Genomic DNA, 24623 nt, shown 5'->3' with positions numbered 1-24623 from the left:
GACTAAGCTACGGTAAGCTACAGAGCTGCACCGCTTGATGGATTGTCGGAGCATTACGGCTACCGTAGTCTGGAGCCTCGCGGAGTAATACGTACTGTGCTTCAACGTAATATTACCGTATTGTGTGTGTATAAGGACCATAAATGGCACCTGTTAAAAAACATGGTTACGAAGCAGATTTCAAACTCAAGGCTGTCAGTCACGCAGTAGAAGTTGGGAACAGAGCAGCTGTGAAATCTGTCTCTTTGTAATTATTCTCAGCATCTTTTAGTTTACATTCTGACTGCACAATTGTGAGCTTTTTGTTATGTACAAAAACAACATTGTTTTCTTTTATTTATGGAGCATTATTATTTAATAAATGCTCATAATTTATTTTTGAGGAATTTTTTCATGTACATCTACGCTGTATGTTAATAAAAGTGCCTGTGTGACATCTGGGACACAGCTTTGACTAAGAACTCTCTTTTTGTTCTTACTTTATGGCTTTAAAAAAAATATCGAGATATTTATCTTATATCGCCATCCAGCTAAAAAATATCGAGATATGAATTTTGGGTCATATCGCCCAGTCCTAGGTGACAATAACAAAAAGACCTAAATTTCTCACCCACGGCAATGTTAATATGAGACAACATTAACTGTAACTAATTAACTAAAATCTTCACTTCATGTACTGTAATACTTACGATCTTTAAACTCCTGGAGGTCTCTGGGCTGGACAAACTCTGGCTTTACTGTCTCAAACCACCAAAACAGCTCAGCGATGAACACCATCACATTGTGCTACACAAAGAGCAGATGGCATGTTATAATACTTAAAATTCACTCTGCAGTACAAATATCTGACAGTTTTTTGTACCTTGAGCACAGGCGGTGAATAGAGCATGTCCTCTGTTGTCAGATAGAAACTTTTATTCAGGTACTCATTGGCAAATTCTCTGAGGAGCTGGATGTTGTACAGGCTATCAGCGATGGAAGGGACTTCCTTCAGGCAAATATCTAATCAAATGTACAGAGAGCAGGTCAGATCAGGACAACTTGATGACATGATGGCTATAAATGTCTCACTGACTGGACAGTGACAGTAAGTATGAGCAAGTGACAAAAATAGCATCACACAGATATTAAATTGAGTATGTAAGTAGAGCAAGTCTGCTGGCCCCTATATAAAAATATTATTTGAGAGTAATTTGTGAGATGTAGGTAGTGAACGTATGTGTGTGTGTGTGTGTGTGTGTGTGTGTGTGTGTGTTCGTGAGACAGAGAAAGAAAACACACACAGACAAGAGCATCATACCTTCCAGCTTCATGAGGTCTGGGCAGTAGTAATGGACCACAGTGAGCAGTGCAGCTCCATCACAAACATCCCTCATCAGGTCTTCCAGCAATGGAAAGAAGGGCAGCTGACGACCGGAAGCATGTTCCCGACGATACCGTACCTAACCACCAGGGGGAGAGAATCAGGGTTTTATGAGAAGAAAAGCCACAACACACCTCCCTGGAACTACCAGTCAGTGGCACGTCACAAAACATCCTACATGGAGTGACTAGTATCACAGTACAAATCTCTTTCACATCACACTAACATCTAGTGTATACGTTTTTCTTCCAGTTAATGTTATAACTAATTTAAGCATCAGATCAAGGTTCTCCCCAGTGGTTTCACAGTAAAAGGGCATTTGTTATGAGAGCAAGAATTAAAGGCTTCTCTTAAATTGATTAACAGCACGTTTAGTGAAGTCTGTTAAAAATGGTTCCGAATGACAAAAGCCCCAGAGGCACCATGATCACCCAGTCGAGGGAGAATCCTTGAGACCTGGTTAACTGTGAGAAGATGAAGGTGAAAGTGTTAAAGAGCAGTGACATGAATAGCACAGAGTAAAAGATCAGTTTTCCATCGACTTTAATGACAAGCGGACCAGCAGTGAAAACCGGTGAAACCAGGTAACACGAACCAACTGACCCAAATGTCAACAGCTTTAATCATTGGCCCACTTGTTTGGAAACAAACGTATCATTAATACAGAAATTCAGCCTCCCACATTTATTTGAATGCCTACTCTTTGAAGCTGGTAATTTTAAGTAATCATTTCAGTTTCAGGAACTCGCTGAGGAAATTGAATAGTAACAAGTTAATTAAATGAAACAGACAAATGCACACCTATTTTAGCAGCTAAAAATGAAATCACATACATCCAGACCTGACAGAAGGCCTAAGTACAATGTACTAACTTGTAGTGCTACATTTACCTCCACGTTAGGAAGAGGGCAACTCTGCAAACTAAAACAGGGAAAACTAGAACTGGAAGGTGATTATTATTATTATTATTATTATTATTATTATTATTATTATTGTTATCATCATCATCCTATGTGCACATGTGTGTACACGTCCCGCAAATGCCACTTAATTTAGTGGGCAAAACTGCAGCCATAACCTTTTCCAGATATAATATTAAATTTCGACTTAGGAGATGACACATAATAAATTCAAGCATAGTTCCACATTTAGTTATACTAACAGCCTTCACCAAAACAGCCAACTTTATACTGTATAGCTTTGCCTAATTAATTTAAAATGTATTCCATTATAATTCAGAAAATCCAACATGGCTTGAATTCTCAGAAATATATATATAGTTTAAATCCAAATTCAAGTCCAGAGATTCTAGGCAGTACTTAGAGTAAATAAAACACAACACAACCAAAAGAATATTCTAATCAGCATAAAACAGCTTAAAATGAACTTTAATCTCGCTCATGGAGGGTATTCCACAAAACTATGCTGGGGCAGTTGTTGTCACAAGTCACAGGTGAAACTAACAACCAAACAAGAAGCTTTACTACAGGACAAGTTCTACGTTAGTGAGTCTCCTGACTAGGAGGGATCACTGTACCGCTTCGGAGAGTTCCTCTGGCCCCAGCATGCAGTGGGCCAGCTCGTGCATGACATCAGGCTGATACACATAGAGCAGAGATACTGTCAGGAGATTGTGGGCATATAGGAAAACAGTGCGTGAGAGCGGAAGAGAGAAACTGGAGGGAGAATGACAAAGCAGATCAGTGAGAGAATGTGGCCAGTAATGGGTCTGCAAAGCAAAGGAGAGGTGTAGGCATGGATTTTTCTCGTGTTCTCACTAGGCAAGCAAATACCACACACATCTGCGCACAGAGAATCCACATGGCCTACTTGAGCTTGAAATGAGGTAGCACACATTGCATAGCTTAGAAAAAAAAAGTTTGGACACAAAGGTTAGAATAACCTTACACCTTAGTGACATATTTGCCACAAGGGGAAAAAAAGAAACAAACTAGCTGTCAGCCTTCTCCCCCCTGCTGACAGGCTGGCTACAAGTAGCACGTAATGAGCTTGAATGAGCCATGGAGGAGTGTGCGCACACATCAACACAGAACTATGCGTGCAAAGGGCAGAGGGGGAAGAAAATGGGGTTATGGGGCCTGGCATCCAACTTACAGGGACTAGCTTCCAATACCATTTGGAGGGAGACTATCCAGTTTGCAGGGATAAGAGAAGGGGGAAGGAGGGACAGATGAGGAACAGGAGCAGAAAGATTAACACGTCAGAGGTCAGAGACAAAAGGATTGGATCTGCTTCCAGTTTAAACAGATAAGAGTAGAGGAAGGTCAGAACAACATCAAAACGCCATTAGGGAGAAACATTCATGTGAGCGCTAAGGATGCTGTTGCTGTTTTGAAACAAGTGATTGCTTGACACACCTGGATAAGACATGGAGACTGTTTCTAATAAAGGAACCTATTTTGAGTGGCTTTACCTTTTGGTGGCTAGGGGACTCCAGTGGATGGTGCTTGACTTTGTGCTCCCTTTCTGCAATCTCCCTCATCTTCATGTTTACCTGCAGAAGAAAAAAAAAGAAGAAAAAACAATTATTAGTATGTTTGCATGGAGTCAATAAACCACACTACAGAATGGTAATAGAAGGCTAGGAACCGCTTAGCAACCATCTGGTATTAAGCTACTGGTTGGAAAATTGTTGCATCGAGTTGCTCGTTGACAGTGGATGAAATCATTGACAAAGAGGATGTAGAAACAAAAACCTCCTTGTGGATATTTTGGTTGCAAATAGATTCCTATGCTTGCCTTAGTTTGCTTGAATTACATCTGTAATGAAATTTTAAAAAGTGTGATGCAAGGCAGAAACAAAACATTCACTTTCAAAATAAAAGCTGCACCCCAACCTATAACCAAAATATTTCAAAAAGCAAAACTTTTTCTTTGAAAGCAACTTGTTTTAGTTTCAGGTATGCGTTGCACTTTTCACAAATTCACAACAGCTTGGTAAGTAATCCGTACAAATGATAGCTAACCACGGCAATCTGCTAGGGACAAAACATTTACAAAGAGGTTGCCATATACTTTTTTGCGATCAGTTAATGCTAATAGTTGCTAGTAACCTCTGGTATCCACTCACAACGCACCACCTGTGGTTGCCAGCTGGTCACTAACCAGTGTCTAGGTCTGTATGACTGGGGCCTTACTTATAAAGAGCACAGCATATGACCAATAAAGCAAGGTATGTTTCTTTGCTACTTTTACCATTCAGTGACTGTATAGGTGTTCTCTTTTTTTTTTTAAACAACATCAGGTATGCTTCCATCACAGCTAATAAAGTTAGTAAATTATTGCAATTACAAACAATATGCATTTGAGGCTTCAGAGTTCACTAAACAACCAAACTTTTTCTGCTTTTGAAAACAATACTGGTACTGGTTTTGTTAATAAGCTTCCTATTCCTTAGTATTGGGAATATACTATGAATTTCTCTTAGTAATTTATGTTTAAGGTATAATCAGGCTTGACTTAAAAAAAAGTGCAATAACCATGATGAGTGTTAAACTAGACATAAAAAAGCAAGAGCAACCAAAAGAATGGACAAAGATAAGTATCATCAACAAAGGTTTTCAGGTGTGTCAACAATCTTGACACAGTTTGCGGTGAAAAGTAAAACTACCGCAAACATACAATGAATGTATGTTGGAGTAGCAAACACGGAGTAATTCCAAACTGCTAACAGCTTGCAGTTTGCTTCTTCTTGCCATGTTAGCGTGACATGGTTAACACATAATTATATACAAGTACACTGAATAGATGGACCCACTGACGCTAATACAAAATCAAGTTTTCAAGTAACGACTGGACTGATATCCGACTCTTATAAGCCAATGATTTTGATTAAATGGTTACATTGCCACCCTCTAAAATATAGTAAAGGGAATAGCTCTCACAGTAGATCATTCACAAACCTAACCCTATTACATATTTAGTTTGCTAAACTTAAACTTCTATCTTTAGTAAGTATCAGTAAATATGGGTTTACTGCTCTGGTTATTGTATATCTCTGTATACAGGCAGCGGGTCAATTTCTAGCATTTTTCTTCCTTGTAGAAGACTGATTTATTTTAACCTCTTTCCTCTTCTTCTTCTATGTGAATTTTAGAGCAGGCAAAAGGCTTAGCGAGAGGACAGAGGCATCTAGTCTGCCGTTGCTTCCTCTGTCTCTGTCTGTTAAGCAGATGCACTCTCATAAAGAAGAAGCAAAAGGAGACCTTATCAGCCCATATGCCGAAGAAGAAATCAGGAGAAATCTTGCTGGAAAGGTCTTTTTCTTTCTAAGTTCCTACAAGATGATTATGGTGTTATTATTAAGGTAACTAGGCTTTCCGTTTAAACGGCATTTAGAGAAGAGCTTTTTCGATACAGCAGTTAGTTAGTGAGGCATTTGGAGCAAAATTAAACAACTGCCTAGACAGAAATTGCTAATCAGGTCAGAATTTTCTTGACGCAAACTTGACAATGTTAAGACAAATTGCTTTTCTGAAATTTAGTCTGAAAAATTGTAATCCATTTAAATAATGCGCTAGTAGGCTAAAGAACAGATTCTTAGTCTCATGAATAAGGAGATTTCTATCACAGTTAATATCAGAATAATTCAATTAAAATTTCCATGATGATAAAAACAAAATGTGTATTCTGGCAGATTAATGTGGAAAAAATATTTTAGGATTATATCCCCCATCTCCCATAGACTTACAATGTTCTTTCAAAAGACAACTACAACATGAACTTGAGTCTGTGAGTGTAACAGACCTAGACTCTGTCTATTGGACTATATCCAATCACCAGTGACATAAGTGGGCCACTTTATTCAGAGCCCCAGGAATAAAGCCAGCTGGATCTTAGAGGATAAAAAGCCTAAACAAGATTTGTTGTGAAAGAGTTTAATAATAATAATAATGATAATATCCTGCTGTGTGTCTTATCTGGGTCATGAGTGTCTATACCTTGTTGATCCAGAAAACCATAGCATCCTCCAGGTCAAAGGGCAGCTCCTTAGAGGCACTGAAGGTAGAGAAGCGCTTGACAGAGGCCACCACTTTCTCTATGCTGATCATCTCCACTGTGTAAGCCATCATCAGGGCATCGATCATGGGCATGTGAGCACTCTGAGTGAAAGTCAAGAGCAGAGCACATGGCAGTTCAATCCCGCAGTATTTTTTTCAGATTTCAATGCAAACAGGCAGAAATTTTAAAGTTCCCAAAACATAAAACATTACAAAGTGTTAGGTAGATAATTATACGGAACCTAAGCACCTATAGCAGGGTTCTTTTGACATACACTTTTCTAAATTAGCATAATCATCACCGATGCAGCAGAACAAGAGGTATTTTTTGGTAATCATTTACAGTTTTCAGACACTATAAGCCACAAAACACTCAGTATTTCAGTTCTATAAAATATGCAACTGCTTGGAAAGAGAAAAAAAACTAAATGTTGCAGCCATTAACCTTTTTAATTTTAATGTTCCTTGTCTCATAACACCATTAACACAATTAACAAGATGGCGCGGCCACGTCCAGACGCCTTCCTGACCGCTCCGCTCCGACTATCCACTTTTCTTGTTTTTTATTTATTTTTTGCACTGGTTTACATTCCAAAATCCTCTAGTCTTATAGTATACGACGGCAGATCACTTGTAAACATCGGTGACAAGGTTGCACATCTTATCTTGGACACTTTTAAACCTGACCCATCCCCCCCCCACACACACACACGCCATCTCACATCATCTATAATTGACTGAGACTCTCCTTCAGACACTCAATTCCTTTAACTTTAAATATGTTTATAGTGTCCATTCTGTAAAATAGTCAGATGTCTATTCATATTAATGTACAGAATTCACCTGCTGCTGCTTCTACTGCACATTCACCCAATGTATATACTATATATATATATTTATCATGTTATTCCTCTACCCCCCCCCATGTTTTTGCACATGTCGAGGATCGTGTCAGGATACATTTCACTGTGTGTTATACTTGTATAACTATGCATGTGACAAATAAAGAACCTTGAACCTTGAACCATATGTTAAATTATTATTAAAAATGACATTTTAATGCTGGATGTCATCATTCATTGCCTAATTTTGTGGCACCATCCCAGAGACACGGGAAAATCTGGATTGGATTGTTTGTTTTTTGTTTTCTTTGGTAGGGATTTTCTCATCTCAAACTGAGATGAGAAACAGCCCGAGACGCTTCTCGTCTTCCACCTGTCTCCTTTTTGTCTGTTAGTCTTTCTTCGTATCAACTTTGATGTCAAAACTGTTTTATTTATTTATTTTTCTTACTTGAGTCACAGCGAGTGTCTGAGGGGAAATGACATTCAGAACCTCCATGGTTTCCGCTGGAGCGTTGCTGTTTTTTGGTTTTTTTTGCTTTTTTTAAACTGTCATCACTTTGGTGGGAACACCTTAGAAAGCCGTCCCTTTTCTGGGATCCTCTTTGGACACAACTGATTCTGTTTCTTCACTTGGACTTTCTCCTTCTTTATTGCCATAGTGCTCCAGGCGTCTCTCACGTCACATAGTTTATCACACTTCAAACATTTCTTTTGGAGCCTAAACAGAACTTTTCTATATATGCTTTAGTAATCCACAACTCATCTTCCATCCATTCATGCAGCACCTTTATTGTTTTAAAAGTTAGTAATGACTAAGGGTCCTGCTATTTAACAACCACTAACATCTGTGAATACACAGAATAGACTTCTTAAATAATGTTGCTATCCGTGGCTTCAGTGGTACGGCCATGAGGTTCTTAAACAAGTGTGAAGCTTTAAATAACCACAATGGCTTAATCAAAGCTGAAGTCTCTCAGTCAGCACAGTAGGTGTCCAATGTTAAACCTGCTCTCCAACTCCTAATGCAATCAAGAGGCCCAGCAGGGGCATCCCATCACCCAGCGAGCCAACAGCTGATGCCTAAAAGTCAAAATATTGATCCTTGATGGTCAAAGTGCTAATTAGATACTAGGGGATACTAGCATTATAATACTAGGGAATCTTAAATTCCCTTTGGCTAGTGAATCTTTATTTTGTAAAAGTCCACTACTAAGTATTATTACTTATCTAAAACATCACACAGCACCTGAAACTATAACAAAACTATTACAAAACACATATATAACAACACACACAAGTTTCAAGCAGTGCTTTGTGCAACACACTGCTAGCTTAATCCAATTGGTGATGGAAGTGCACAGAGATTAGGCTTGTTAACATAACAAATGAGAGCTATTCAGAGCCTTCTCCACTGCATGACCTACATGAACACAAACAACACTAAAATATACTTCCAAACAAACTAGCATGGTATTGTCTGAGACATGGAAAAGTTAAGAAAACAAAGTAGGAATGACTATTGTGCATACGGGAATCTAAAAACTGCTTAGCTCTGGTAGCTCTTGGTCTCAAAATCAGGCTAAAACGTTTTCATGAAAGAAGCCAACTAAAGGGTAGGGCTGACCTAAATACCATTTTGGGGGCTTTTAGGGTTTGTTGAGAATTATTTGCAAACATTTGAATCTTTGAACACTGAGGGAATCATCGAGCGAGGTGTGGGGGACAGAGGCAACCACTGTACCTACAACAGCGTGACAGTCATTCTTTATGTTACACTCTGGTTATTTACCAAACTTGAAGTAGATGTGTAGCATCAGGCAGTTGATTTTCAGGAAAGATTTTCTTTTAAGAGACTTGTAACGTTTATGCCTGCCTGTACCGAGTCAGCATTTGCAGTACTGAATGAGAGCTGTAACATACCAAGATTAAATGTTCCTATGAAAATAAATAATTAAAACCAATGGCTAAACAGTGCCTGCTTTTTTGTTTTAGGAGCCCTTTTAGTTTTTGTGGTTCAAATGCTTCCTTGGACACCAATGAACATAACATAACATAACAGGCCGAGGGGTAAAAAACGTAAACATTTGTTGGTGGAGTGAGACTTTTGCCCTAATTTGCCAAATCAGGCAGCTCTCTTGGCTGAACCACACTTATTATTTACAACAGTGTAAAGGTTAAGAAAGACAACCCTTTCATTTTTATTCTGCATGTGGGGCAGGAAAACCCTGACTAAACTCTCCAAAATTTAAAATGGCTAAAAGTCTTAGCAGGATATAATACTACAAGAGCAGAGAGGAAAACCCCCCCAAAAAGAAGTCAATACTATTCTTTACCCTAACTACACTATAAATAAAGCCCATTGATTCTGAACAAATACATACTGAATTCAATTTAAAACATCCAATGTGGTATGCAGAAAACAACAAAACATATAGCATATTTAGGATACATGAAAGTGTAAGATGTGCGGTTCAATCTTTTGTTCTCCTATAACACCATGGCCTTCAACAATGCAGCATGTAGCCCCATGTGGAGCAGGGGCTGCTGTTGCCCCAAGCTGTGTGTGTACACACTGACCATGTGTGCACACACACTGTAGTATAAATTGGTCTACAACAAAGGGTAGCTTCACAGGATTTTTCAAGCCCCAGCTGTTTCCCAAAAAAGAGACAGGCAAGGTGCAGAGGAAGTGTCTGTAGGTGTAGGATCCCCTTCATTTAAACAGACACACAAAGTAGGAAAACACAGGTTGCTATGGAAACACCTTGTCAAGTCAGCACTATGGGAGTGGGGGTTTCAACAGTCTGTCACAGATAAGTGGTGTCCTGTTCAGGATTTTCTGACATCCTCACTTGGCTTTGTGTCTGGCCGCTTACATGCCGGCCTGCCTGGATTATTGTATCAGACTGCTGGGAGGAAAAGCAGACGTACATCACTTAGAAGCCAGCCTGCAGAGGAAAGGCCTGCTCAACACCACTGCTGGTTTCCATGGTAACAAAGGGGTAGGAAGTAGGGAGATGTCTAAGAGCAAATGAGGCTGTTGGTGTTCATCCTATCCTGTGTGAAGTGCTCTTAGTTAAAGTGTGATACATCACATTTCATCACCAACGGTTCTGCATTCATTCACACGGATCTGCCACGGTGATTCAAGCTGTGCAGATGTGGAATAAATGCAGAGGGCATTTAACCTCATTATGAGGTGATCTGTGAAAATCTTACAAGGATTACACTTGCCTCAAGACAACAAAATGGGTCAACAGGGCAAGTAACCAGTCACCAACATCTTAACATTTTGCTAAGTAGAAAGCTTGAGAAAGGGAGGACAGCTAGTCTGGATAAGCATTTAAACTGAGTGTTTAGGGAGCTTTTCCAACAGATGGATTAAATTAAGGTGAGAAAAATACCAGACACAATAAATTCATTTCAACAAGGTATTAACACAAGAGCAAACCTCTTAATGCTAATGCCCCCCACTATGAGGGAGCACAGAGATCAGTTTATTTAGCAGGATTTCTATTTTTTAATGATCCAGCCAAGGAGAAGGGAGAGTCATTTTAAAAGTATGTTGCTTTTGCATATGATTGCAGCAGTGATTGGAAAACTGACCAATAACACTTTATGTTAGACACTGAGAACAGGGACTGCCATCCAAATGCAAAAAAAAAAAAAATCATAAATCAAAAAGCATCTCTCTTACTCCTTAGTTGCTCATGTCAACTTGAGCTATACACACATTATATTCGATTTATGTACATTTAATGAAAGTTTACTTAAACAGTTAAAATATGGGTCAAAGGGATGTACTACAAATCAAATTCACCATAGCCAGTCTTTTTTGTGTTAGCTGGATCACCAAAACTTAAAACTGCTTTCCTAGATAACAAGTATCACAGTAGAGGTCATCGACTTTACCCGTTAACCCAGGCTTTAGGGTTTCTGTATGGAGTAAGAGTCAAATGACCTCTCAGCAAACAAATAAATTACAAATTTTACAGCATGCTTCATTCAGAGGTATTAGAAAGGCCTACCTCAAAAGTTTGCATGTAAGGAATGTATTTCTTCCTCAGAGAATATATATAGTGTTTAGAGGCCACTAAAAAAAAAAAGCAGCTCATTAAAAATACGTTAATCAAAGCTGATTTTTAACCACGACACTGAACACACACAAGGCCGCAAATTTACTGAATATGAGATAACTGCATCAGTTACTGTTGGTTGTTGACAAAGATTACCTAATGTCAATTTCAGTTTCGAAGACCAGAATTATCTAACTTCTATATTTCCAGGTATACTTTTAGAATGATTCAAATTTTAAAAAAAAAAACCCAAAAAACCCCCAAAACCCTCAAAACAATGTAAACAGTGCAAATTATTCATTTATACCAATGGTGGAATTTCATATTTGAAAATGTTTAAACTAGTTGTGCTTTACTCTGCTTTTATCAACACTGAAGTTGTAGCCATATTATTTAAATAAACGTATTCATACTTGTCAGTAAAGAAGTGAATGGGGACCTTTGTGTTTAACTAGTGGCCAATTTAATGTCCAGAGAGTTGCAGGATTACACTGTGCAGGAGTGCCAATTAAATTGTGCTATGTGAGTGAAAATATCATACAAGATTAAAATTGCAGTGTCTTCCCACCTTTCAAAGATAACCTTGCTGTCATTCTGTCACTGTTGCACTGGTGCAGGATTTGACCAAATTATTAATTTGATTATGCCCAACTCTGCTTTTGGATAATTCTAAAATTACCAACTTCTTTCAGATTTAGTAACCAAAATATCTACAGTGTTATCAATAACAACCAGTAGAAAAGAGTAAGCTCCTGCCTTAAATAAAATGCAATAATCAGTAATAATAATTACTGACAACTCCCTCTATCTCCTGCTGTATTTACATAAAAAACACATGGTGGTTTATCGGATACTGTGATATCATCTTTTAACATCACAGTGATGTTTATCTTTTAACTTTTGTAAAAAGAGCTAACTGTTAGTAAAGATATGAGTAACCTGTGAGTAGTGGAAAAAGACTCACTACAAAAGCATACATAGTATGAAGTAAGTGCTTGTGTTAATTAAATTAACTGTGGCTAAACTCTTTCAAGACAGATTAAGGACAACAACACCTTTGCACAATGGAAAATAAATTAATTAATTTAAAAAAAAAAAAAATCACACCCACACCTTTCATTGTAACCCCGTACACACCTTGCATGCCAGCAGTCAAATGTCACTTATCCATTTGAATAGATATGATGTGGGCAATATTCAAATATTCTGGAGACTGTGCTAAAAGCAAAGCATGCTTAAAACTCTTTACAAAGTGGATAATCTAAAGCATCTGCAAATGTTTTTGGTTTTATGTGCACTGACAGATGTTTTCAGGTTTGCTGGTATTGCTGGATAAAAATAAAGGGACTACTAACTTTCACTGACTTCACTGAAGAAAGATAATGCATCTGAAGCAGGAAGAGCTCATCCCCTGATAGACAATCTGTGCTGCTGAGATACACTTTGTAATTGCTATTACAGTTTCACGGCCTACATGAGCCTGCATGTGTCAGCTGATCAATAAAAGCATTAACATACCAGTATTATAGTAAGTTTTTTTTATTTCAAACCCAAGCAGCAGCTACATGTGTAAATAACAAATCAGCTCCTAAACTTATTTTTCCACAAATTCATTCATCACTAACCTGCTAGCCCCCGCCCTTCCGATTTCATGTTTCCTTACTGGCTTTCAGGAGAGAAGATAGTTTACTTTAGGCTTTGGAGATCTACCACAAGGTGGAGGGCCAATCTAACAAGAACATGCAGCAGGTGGAGGCCTTCCTTATGTACTGCTACACCAGTTTACCATGTGTCAAAGCAGAACAAGTACTACTAACTGTCCATCCACTGGACAGGAGACTCACTAGACAGGCAGGTGACAATATTAGGTGTTATTGCCACAAAATACTGCAAAATTTGAGAGGATTTTGCACTCACCATTTTGATGGGCATACAGGCCAGGTCCCCCTCTGTAACAGGTGTGTCATCACTCTCCACCACATAAATGCCCTTCCTGGACAGAGCTTGGATGACAGACATGTGGGACTGAAGAGACGCTGCCTGCTCAGTTTTGAGGATGAGGGCACACACACGGCAGTAAAGCTCGCAGGACAGCAGCAGACGAATGACAGGTGGCTTGATGTGTTCCTGGTCATACTGGTCTGTATAGAATGGGTCCCTTAAGTCCTCTGGAATATGGTCTGCAATGGAGAGAGTGTTTGAGGGGGAAGTCAGTGCCCAAAATTCAGGAAACATCCTGAAGCAGTATGTGAAGTTAACACTAGGTCAAACTATACATGGACTGAAGACATACAATAGCTGGTTAAGATAACATACAAAATACTACATGAAAAAGCAGCCAGAGCTCTGACTGCCTCATCTACAGGCTACAGTAATGTGACAAAGCCCAGTGCTTTCCATGTAATATTTGTTCTATACCACTATTAGTTTACTTGTAGCAAACATGAACTTTTGTAATTGCAAGTTACAAAGCATTTCCTCAGGAGCGTATCAGGAAAACAGATCCCTGATAAGCCAAGACCTCACTGAGACTTCTCAGGTGACACTGTGGACTTTGCCAGCATTAATTCAACAGTGCTGCAGCACAAAGCTCCGCCCCCCCCACAGAACCCTCCCCAAAAAACCCACAAAAAAAACAGTTGACCTACAGAGAAGATTCTGTTGCTTTGAATATGAAGTCATTCTCAAAAACAGAAACCACAGCCATATACGGGCATGAGACAAAGCGGCTCTCTCAAGGCATGCACAAACTACATTTTTACTGCAAGGTAAACCAGACACAGGAATAAAATGGGTCTAAAGTCATGTGCAAACCTGTCCAAATTCTAAACAGAACAGGGACATGATTGAAATGACCCTGTTCTGTAAAATCTGTTCTTAACTCTGTCTGAGCCCCAGTAATACGGCATGAGCTGTGTGTGTGTGTGTTGTGTTCTTAGCCTCTGCACTGACTGACAGGATAAAGGGAGCCACTCGTCAGCAATCTCCTATTCACAAAAACTGGATGGAGGGCAGCTGCTAACAACTGGTTTAGTGGATGATAAAGTACCAAGCGCAAAAGATGAACTGTAAAAGCAGGCAGGGTACATATGTACAGAGCCTTTGAGAAGAATGTAAATTCCATAAAATTTTAAGGAAAGAATAATTCCTTAATAAACAATCGACACAATAGAGACTTATCATGTATAAAGCTGTAAGTTTAAAAAACATCAGATGCAGGCTTTCTTTTCCAATTTCTTTTCCAATGGTCAAGAATAAGAGAATTTTTGTGGAGATAACCAATATAAATGACTAATTTATTACTATATTGACTGTAAATAATGAGTGCCTGAATACTGATTCCAAAAAAATTAATAAATAAATAACAATAACACCAAAAACCCCACAGACTTGGGGAAATTTTAATTATAATGAGGACTTGATTATTGTACTTAACATCACAGGTTGGGGGTTCCTAAATTGATTCAAAATGCAAAATATTTTTTCTGCTCTCCTCTCTTGTGATGTTAAATTTGTTTCTGACCCTCCCTGAGCACACACCCTGACTTCACACAACCTCTCACCATCTTGTCATTTGGTGACGCAACTTGTGAAGTAATTAGGAGCTTTTGTTCTCATGCATCAAATCTGATAATGTAGAAATAAAGATAGCACTGGGCGGTATGACCAAAAACTTGTTTCACAGGGAAGTGGGAAATGCAGCTTTAAAACTTATTTTGGACTTTTTGTCCCAAACCTAGCAAAAATAATTTTGTCTCTAGGTAAAAAGACCCACTGGCCCTGTTAGTTACCTGAGCTCCACTCAGACCAATCAGAAGCAACAGAAATAAAGCAAAATAAGCTAAACAGAAATCGCAAGTTATGTTGGTGAATTTCCTCTCTATTCTTAGCCCCTTCCTAGCTAACATTTTTCAGCATGCTGTTCAATGGTATAATTTTAAAAATAAAACAGTTTGTGCCACAATGTTTGTCCTGTTAGCTGAACATTAGTTGTTGGTTGTTACCTGTTGTCTTGTAGTCATCTATTTGATTCATACAACTATAACAATGAGTAAGAAGGTGGTACAAGTTCATCAGGGCTATGATATAGTTATTATAAGGCACTTGAAAGAAAAAACAACAATAGATGCTGTATTTGTCCACTAATATAGTAGTTTACATATCTGGTATCCTGCCCAGAACATGATGAACATTTGTTGTTGTGTAAAAATAAACTGCAAAGAATTATTACATTTATAATCGCAATTTTAATATATTTGCCATGCCGCCCTTATTTCAGTGGCTGCTCAGCTCATATCGATCCTGTAATCTGCATTCTGCATGCATCACTGAAACACAGGCCAACATGCTGCCAACCCTCATAAGAAATGAAGACGTCATTGCACAACAACAATCTATTACACCAAACACCCAGCAGTTTTGATCATTCCTAAAGAGCTGTGTTTGAGTATATAAACAAACAGTAACATTGGAGTAACTGTGTGTGAAAACAAAGGGGTCTGGTCGGGGCGAGTCTTCACGTTTGAATAAATTCAACAGACACTGATGTCATGTGGCAGCTGCCCCCCTATGTTCCTATTACCCAGAGCCAGGCTGAAAAATTTACTAACTGGGATGGGGTGGAGCTGGAGAACCTGGCCTGGCAACAAGACCCAGCAAAGTCAGCCAACCAGGACCAGGACTATACCATGGTCAGCACAAGCAAACATGGGCAAGAACCAGTACTGTGCATGCAGCCATCACAAGTTCTAACCCTTGCTGGTGTTGTGTCTGGCTGTCTCACACACATGTTGCCAGCAACTGTGGCAAACATAGAGGGTAGTAAGGACAGGAGACCATATTGACAAATACAACCTTGTACAAGGAGGAGGGGAACCAGGCAGGTGAAAACAAACTAGATGAAAACTAGATGACCCCAACATCCAAAGATTGTTATACTCTTTACAATGAAATGACATCACAGCTGTTTAGGCTGTTTCTCTCTGTCAGCCAGTGAACAAGCCAAGCAAACAAGAGTACACTGTAGCAAAGACCAGATGAGCCATAGGGTGAAAATAAAATGGCCCTAATTTATTGAGTCCCCATGGGAAAAGGCAATTGTGACTGCAGCTGAGAGTTCCCTCCTTCTGGGCCACCAAAGCATTGGGGCTGCTTTACACTTTCCATTGTAACAGAAAAGGATCTCCACCCAAGTTTGTGTGTGGTGCATCATTTTTGTCCTTAGGAAGTGGCTTTTAAGCACCATCTTTCAGACTGCATCGTTAGCCAAGACCTATGATGACAGACAGTGAAATGACAGAGCAGGCTCCTACAAGCCTTGATATGAACTCAGACAAAAGTATGAGCCTTAGTAATGAACCTTAAACAAAGAGGGCTTTAGAGAAAAATGCTGGCCTTAAAAAAAAACAGGCAATGGAGACAATAGTTTTCCATCTATAACCCAGATTACCTTTGAATATCCAATCTTGCTGTCATTTGTTTAGAATGAATGCACCAGTGGCATTAGGAAATCTGAGTAATGACCACAAACATAAAGAGACCACAAAATACAAAGGAAAGCTTGTAATAAGCCTCTGAAATAATGGTCAGAGACTAAACTGAGCCAGCACACATACAAAGCAGTGAATGGAGGGATTTAAGAATCAGATAGCTGAGGTTTATATTAACCAACTTCAACCACTATGCTAAGGAAACACCCTGCAGCACATAAAAAAGGTAACTAGCAGTCCTTCAAAGATGTCTTTAGTGAACCAACTCGTGAAACGCTGTCAGGTACTGGTGACTAATCAACCACCAAAAAGTGAAAATCATTTATGTTGGTAAAACTTTTACCAATCCAATAAAGCTTCTTTGAGAGAAATTAAGGCAACATTCACATATTATAGTTTCTCCTTGGAGTTACTGGAGTTAAGTAAGAAAATAGAAAAACTGGACAACATGACTGTAATGTTTCATAATGTGCGTGTTTGTCGGTCTACAGGACAGGTTTCCAACAAAAGTTTCAATGCAACACTTTTTTTTCCCCACAAGACACCCAACTACTGGAGCATTCACATTTAACCGTTGAGTGCTGTTAACAAATTTCTGATAAAAAGTGGGCTACATGCTTAGATTAAACACTGTTACAAAGTAGGGTCACCAAACACTGTGGTGCATAGAGTGCATGAAAGTCACCACATTTCCAAACTTCCTCAGACATTAGTAGAAGCACAAAATCATGTATGAGCAACTCATGTAAGTGTAAAGTGTAGATATCCCAGTGCTGTGCAACCAGTGGGTCCAGTTTACCTTAAAGTCATCTCTTACTAAAAGATTTCCATAGCAGTTCTGTAACTCTCTTCTGTAAATTCATATATGGGTGAGCTCTCAATTAACTTAAGGGATTTCACATCATACCCACCAAGTTAATGTGGCATACATTTTCCATGATATGAAACTGTCATATTTTAATATCAACAGCATAGGAATTTCTGGCGTGTACATTCCCTTGCATGCAAAACAAGACAATCCAGACATGTTAGACAGCCAGACCAGTGTGTCAGGCTTGACAATTTAGTACCTACAGACTAAGCTACGTCAACAACCTTTAGCCCTAAGCACAACACTTTGCGAAATATGCAAGAAAACTGTTCCCACATATAGGTGGAACCAAGAAACTTGTTTTACTACTTGTGGGGAGGAAGAAAAAAAAAAAAACCAAACAAACAAAAAAAGCTGTCGAGTACAACCAAGCTAGGAAGGCACGCGACCAGTCATCAGTTGCAAAAAGTAAACAAATCACTCAACTACGTATTACTGGAGCGCTTGCTAGTTTTGCCCCATATGACAGGAAGAGCAAAATGGTGGCTTGAAATCACTCAATTACTGACACGGTTACATAACGAGCAGCCAAGGACATGATGCCAATCCAAATAGTGGTAAAAGTGGGATTACAAAGCTCAACCCAAGACATAACATCCCACGTTCAAACTATTTTTCAGTTTAATTATTATGTGAAAATATTTTTTCAGGCTCCTACAGAATTACAAGATTAAACCAGCTACATTATTGTTATACTTAAGTGTTAAGCAGTATGTTCTACTTTTACGTAAGGTTTCCAGGGAAAATGCTACCTACACTACATTTGTCATTACATTTTACTTAGGCTGTGTCACAACTATTGAACTCTATAATACTGCTACTGCTGCTGGAACCTTGAGGCAACAGATTCACAGGTCAAATTAGGTAGTCTGTCATCAATGACAGTAGTTCATTGGCGGAAAAAAAGGATGGAAAATGTCCTTCGTTTTGTTTGCACCAACAAATTCTGCTGTCTGCAAGTTACAATTAGAATTTGATAAAACATTCAGTATTTTTGTTTTGTATCATAAATATCATCACTGCAATTTCTTTGAAACATCGTAATATAATTTAGAGATTGTATGAAAACTTTTTTCTATACAAAACATATTACAGAAAAGTATGTTTGACATAGAACTTTAGCACAGAAGAGCTGCAATTCCATTGTTTACAATATCGTTAAAACAGCGCGGTGCACATGCAGCAGTTATGTATCAAAGCTCAGCAGACAGTGGTTGACTCAAATGTAGTCTTTGTGAAATAAATTGCTGAAGATTTTATAAAACAATGTCTCCATAATTCCTCTTTTGCCACTTCACATACAATATCCACAAATCATGAAAAACTGACCAAGGATATCAACTGTACTAAAGGTAAACAGTAGTACTTTTTTAAAGGGTCCTGGTTCTACAACTTCACTAAAGCAGATCCTAAAAAGCTTACCTTAAATTTCACATAACTCATTTCACCCTTAAAATTTATTCCACTCTTGGCAAAAGCAACCACAGACAAGGCAGGAAAATCTGCCCCTATCTGACAGAGTTACTAATGCCGATACAATCTCAACAGGCAGTGTGAGTGACTGGCAGTGCAGATCATTATTTTCCATGCTCCGACTACAGTCAAACAGATATAGCCTAATCCTTAGTGTCTGTCACTCAGGCTGATTTGGGCTCAGTCTCACTGGCCGCCCTACAAGAATGGAAGGATCTGGTGAGTCAGTATGGGAGTTCGGTTGCCAAGTGCCATGGGGGGAAACAGTTTTGGCTCAAGAGCACAGACACAAGTATTTCTTCCTCTTGGGTTTTTGCTGTCAAAGTTTCGCTGCTGGAGCGCAACACAATCTGCTGACTATCACTGTAGAAAGCAGTAAACACAATGTGCCAACAATAACATCTGAAGTAACTGTGAGACATGACATTTGTGTAGCATGAATGCAAGTGAAATTACTTACCAATACCATAGGCTTTGGCAAACAGCCACCGTAGGTTGGCTGCTATTTTTGCTCTGGCGGAGTCATACATCTCCAAAGGTACAACGTCCATTGTGCCTTCTGCAACCCCGGCCAGTTCTACTTTTCTCCTAGTACTGTCCCCGCCAGCACACAAATCAACATCCATCTTTAATAAAACAAAAACAAAAAACAAAACAAAACAAAACACATTGTTAAAGACAAAATTATACAGGGCATTATACTGAGTAAGAGATAGTGCCAAATAATAGGATATTAGCCAGGCATGATTTGCCAAGTGACAAATTCCTTTGAAATGACTCATGAGTGATTTTCTAATACATATTTTACTGAAATCTCACTGACTCCACTGTTTGTTGCTTATCAACGGAATATGTTGTTTTTTTATTTCCTTCCTTTAGAATTACATGTGGTCATTCAGACACAAGTGTCAAAGAGGCATTTCGCAGTCACTCATGATGTCAAACAGTAGACAATAGAGTTGAGATTTCCAAGCAGCACCTAGTTCTTAAATCACCTTAAACTGAAGTATGGTGACTTAGTGCAAGAATGAATCTTTATGATCATTATGTACATTTTGACAAGCACACAGTCAACTGTACTATTGCACAACTGCAAAGCAAAGGATATGATATTGGTTTAACCTTTGTGATCACAGTAAGTTTACTTACAACAAGTACATGTAGACAAAAAGAATGTGATCAATCTTTGTCATAGTTTAGAAATTTGATTACTCACTTCTACACTGTGCAACACAACTCTAGTAGCAGCTGCCAACTTTAGACAAAAAGTACTCCACCTCAAATACAAACTTACAAATTACCAATGTCAGTCAGCCAAGGAGACTTGTGTTTTCTTATTAGTTAGATCAAAATCACAGCACTTTCACTTTTAACTTCTTTGTCATAGAGGTGTTCACCTTTTACTTGGACACCGGTTCGACAGGTTCTGACTGTCTTATCCTGTCAACAGCCTAAAAGGCAATACTAACTGCATTAATGGGTTAATAGAAGGATACTGACTAAATTTAGTATGGTTTTGACAGAAAACTAGTGCACACCTGCTTATCACACATGGGTTCTAATGGATTTTTTCAGTTTGTCAGAAATTTAAAGTTCTCTTTGGTCATGAGTTTAAGTTATCGCATTACCTGTAAAAATATTAATAATAATAATAAACAAACCTGTAACAATTTCATTTACATCAACGGCCCACAACGGTCTTGTAAACGCTGCAAGGCCATAACTAATGTTAACATACTTTAATACGTTAGCAGGCTAACGTTACAATGACGTTATTAACGGGATCAACCGTTAGCTGAAACGGCAAAGATTTCCCTAACATTTGGTCTGCTAAGCGGCCATGCAATGAAATGCAAAGCAGCTAACTATCACCGGCTAACCGCTAGCTTGCTAGTGTGTGCTGTACAGCAGGACCACTCAATGGTCCCATGAATGACGTTAGCTAGCTGGCAAGACATTACCTTGAAAGGTGTGGTGTAAGTCCAAGTCACACTTTCGTTCCGTCGGGTAAACGGTTAACCAAGGACCTGCCTCAATAAACAGGAGCCTGCTATATAGAAAACACACCAGCGACGCATTATAGCCAGCTAATAATGCTAGCTTGGAGGCGAGTCAGTGTGGTCTCCTCCCAGCAACAAGAACCGATCCGCGGCCTGTGTGACAACCGCTCCACGGCAGACTTTGGGCCGAAACAACACAGGGAGAAAACGGGAGGCTCACCAGTAAAAAAGTACGGCGTACGCAGGGTCTTAAGGCTGAAATTCTATCTTAGTGTTAAACCCTTCATGTTAGATAAGAAATAAGCATACGTTTGGGGCTCGAGCAATGCAGCGACGATCAGCAGTGTCTTCGCGCTCTGCCCATAGAAATGCAATTATTATCCCAGCTTTCCCAAACGCGCACAATGCGCATGCGTGATTAGCTTCCAGACTATACTCGTAATACTGGAAACTGAAATCTCGCCTTGCATCACAGCTATATGTTTTTCACTATTAATATTACTTTTTAAAAATATCTTATTTTTGATTGGATTCATGTGCCCTGCATTTTTGTAACATGACTTTCTAAAGAACCTGTTTAAAGAATGTTAATCCCTTTTTTTCCTCTGATAGGTCTATTTAATTAACCCACAAGAATGTCAATTTAATTTCTCTTAAAAACTTAAATTTCAACATGAACTTGCGTTAATATATGTATACATTTTTTCTTTTGTACTTTAGTAGTGTTTTGTCCTTGCGGTCTTGACCAATGATGACATCTAATGGTGAAAAATGGTATAGGAATTTGAAGACTTGGGATGATTTTGTAGGCTTGTGTAATATCCGTAATTGTTCCTCAACGTTAAAAATGAAGAAGCACTGTCCTTCACACTTCACACCTTCATTACATATTTAATATGTATTTACATAACTAATGAAAGAAAGATGCAGTTTTAGCTCCTGATTCTAAATCTAAAACTGTAAATCATTTCACAATGTTTTTTGCTTATGTTATTTATGGTGGAAATACTCAAAAACTGGTGAAGTCAGAGATTTTAAGAAAAACTGAACATGTACTTGACTCCTTGCAGTTTGCATGCCAGCATTACAGGCCACATAAAGGAGTAGAAGATCCCACAGTGACCATTGTTGAACCTAACTGTTAGGATTCTCATGCTCAAGTACTTTTTTGGCTCTCTTTGGCTTTTAACACAATCCATCCTCATATTATTATCAGAAAGCTTTTAGAACAATTTAACCCAAATAAAAACATTTTGCTGGATTCTTGGGGGATTTTTTTTTAATGAGTCCAGATAAATGCAATTCTCTCTAATCAAGTTTGATTGTCAATTGGCTGCCCACAGGGATATGTGCTTTTACCCTTAGTATTTAACCTGTATACAAACATGTGTCAAAGCAGGAACATTAATAGTTAATTTTAGAGCGCATACACTGTAAAATGTAATTCTAGATGTTTGTTATTTCAACATATTATTCTATATCAGTTTGACGATAGATGACTGAAGTTGTTGTTATAACATAGAATTACAAGTTAAAAACGTCCCAATTACACCAAAAAAAGCTAACTTGAAAACTCATGTCCAGCTAAATCAGAAACTTATGTGAACTTGACAATGTGGGTAAGTTGAGCACAGCAGGATTCAAAACTGCCTCACGTGACTGCTACCGAGGTGCATCATGGGGAATTGGCGGTTAACGACATGCTCACTTTACTTGGACGTTTTCTAATCGTCTTCTTTGCAATATGCTTTCAAGGTGAGTAACATTGGTTATAACTATAAGGAAAGAGAGCTACAAAAGTTGGAACATGTTTTGAATTTATGGCATGATGTGTGTTTTTCTCTTTTACCGAAATGTTTGCTTTAGCTAATGTAACTTTAGCCGACAAGGTCCAGCTTGTGTGTCATGACCAAACTTGACCTAATAAACTGACACATGGCCTTTTTTATGGGTTTAATGTGGCACTGACCAAATCACAAGTATTGTCCCGCTAGCTTTAAGGTTGTGCACTCAACCACTGTTGCGATATTAGCAAGCTAACTCAGCTAATTAATAAAGCTTATTTCATATTGTCTCTGTACTTGTAAATTTCTTTCAAGTTCACAGGCTGTTGTATTTTGGTGGAAGTTCATTTTGGCAATATTTCCAATAACTGGCTGGGTTCAAAAAGAACTTTTTGGCAGGACTCCGATGCTTGTTGTCATCTGTTTACCCCTATGTAATCACTTAAGTTGTTATTAACTGCTGCATGCTAAGCTGCAAGAGTGCACTGAGGATTGAGACAAAATATGGTCTACAAACCAGCATTATATTAGTTTTTATCAGATAGTCCTCCAGTGTGTTTATTTTTTGCTTTAATTCTATTGTGCAGTTATTTGTTACCCTGAAATGCTTTATGCTTAACAACAGCTCACTATTTTAACTTATTTTTGAACTCTTGTGATCAGTATGACTAGATTGTGTGAGTTTCCATACTAAAAGAGCTGTAGTGATAAAATAATTGGCATCAGAGACACTGATTTTTGGCATGGTATACTGCAGAAGTTTTTTTTTTTTTTTTTTTTTTTGCATAATTTACCTTTTAATTAAACTGCATTCCCTGTATTGTAACAAAACTAATATTGTTTATATGTCAGAAAATTAGCAAACATGAATAAATGGCGAAAACAATATAATTATAACATATATTTTTATTTTGCTTATTTTAGGTCTGTGAAGCCAAACTTGATGCTGGGGATTTATTTTTGTCAGTGGAGTCAAATGGTAAGTTACAATTTGTGCATTTTGTCATACTGGAAACACCACAGATTATATTGTAACTTAATAGCTCTGTAGAACAAATGATATAAAGATTGTAGTGTCAGGGTACTTCTTAAGAAGTAATATGGCACTGTTGATGATCACATGCAGGTGGCATAAACTAAATATTCAGACGTGCTACCAACAAATGATTCATTAACAAAAGCAATGGGGCAGACTGTTTAGGTTCTTGTGGTTGTAATAACATCCATAACTGCAAGTTTGTCATTAATTTATTTTCACAGGTCTAGATGATCACATCTGTCTTTGTCATTTAAATGAGGTGGACTTGCAAACTTTGCACTTTTTGGGGGTAAATTGCTGTCCACTACATATACACAGAATGTGCACAGTATTTCAGATCTAAAAAGGGAGTATGTAATGGACTTGCTGGCTTTAATGTAAAAAGCCTGTTGTGTAACTTTAATGAGGCAGTTGGACTAAAACAGTATTGCTCATCAAGGTAAACATCTGAGGAATAAGGAAATTGTTACTTGTCCTTTTACTCAGTGTTCTTTTAATCGCACGTTTACTAAAGTTTTACATCACATAAGTCATTTTCACAATCATTCTACTTTAAAAGATTTCGAGACAGAGCTTATTGTTCTCTGAACTTCCTTGTTTGCTGAACGGCAGGTAAAGTGCATCTTTTTGTTTGTTTGCTTTTGTGTGTTTGTGTTTTCTCT

The 24623-nt window shown here is 38.3% G+C and overlaps 1 protein-coding gene across 3 annotated transcripts in view; it reads right to left on the bottom strand.

Moving 5' to 3' along the window:
* The window catches only part of camsap1b (calmodulin regulated spectrin-associated protein 1b), a 31492-nt gene extending 9945 nt beyond the window's left edge, over positions 1 to 21547 (bottom strand). For 2 of the 3 annotated variants that reach the window (XM_025897190.1, XM_025897191.1), the window contains exons 1-9: positions 21100 to 21547; positions 19599 to 19764; positions 13223 to 13485; positions 6325 to 6486; positions 3798 to 3878; positions 3479 to 3511; positions 1301 to 1442; positions 863 to 1002; positions 690 to 786 (exon numbers count right to left, since the gene is read on the bottom strand). In XM_025897190.1, the coding sequence (XP_025752975.1) occupies positions 690 to 786; positions 863 to 1002; positions 1301 to 1442; positions 3479 to 3511; positions 3798 to 3878; positions 6325 to 6486; positions 13223 to 13485; positions 19599 to 19764 (1084 nt within the window). In that variant the 5' untranslated portion in view covers positions 21100 to 21547. The remainder of the gene's footprint in view (positions 1 to 689; positions 787 to 862; positions 1003 to 1300; positions 1443 to 3478; positions 3512 to 3797; positions 3879 to 6324; positions 6487 to 13222; positions 13486 to 19598; positions 19765 to 21099) is intronic. The other variant, XM_005473598.3, reaches the window with a different exon arrangement.
* Between the last annotated feature and the right edge of the window lie 3076 nt (positions 21548 to 24623).

Source organism: Oreochromis niloticus, linkage group LG12, assembly GCF_001858045.2.
Source record: "Oreochromis niloticus isolate F11D_XX linkage group LG12, O_niloticus_UMD_NMBU, whole genome shotgun sequence".
Lineage (NCBI taxonomy): Eukaryota > Metazoa > Chordata > Actinopteri > Cichliformes > Cichlidae > Oreochromis > Oreochromis niloticus.
Note: the sequence above shows the minus strand (reverse complement) of the source record. Positions and strands in the feature narration are given on the sequence as shown.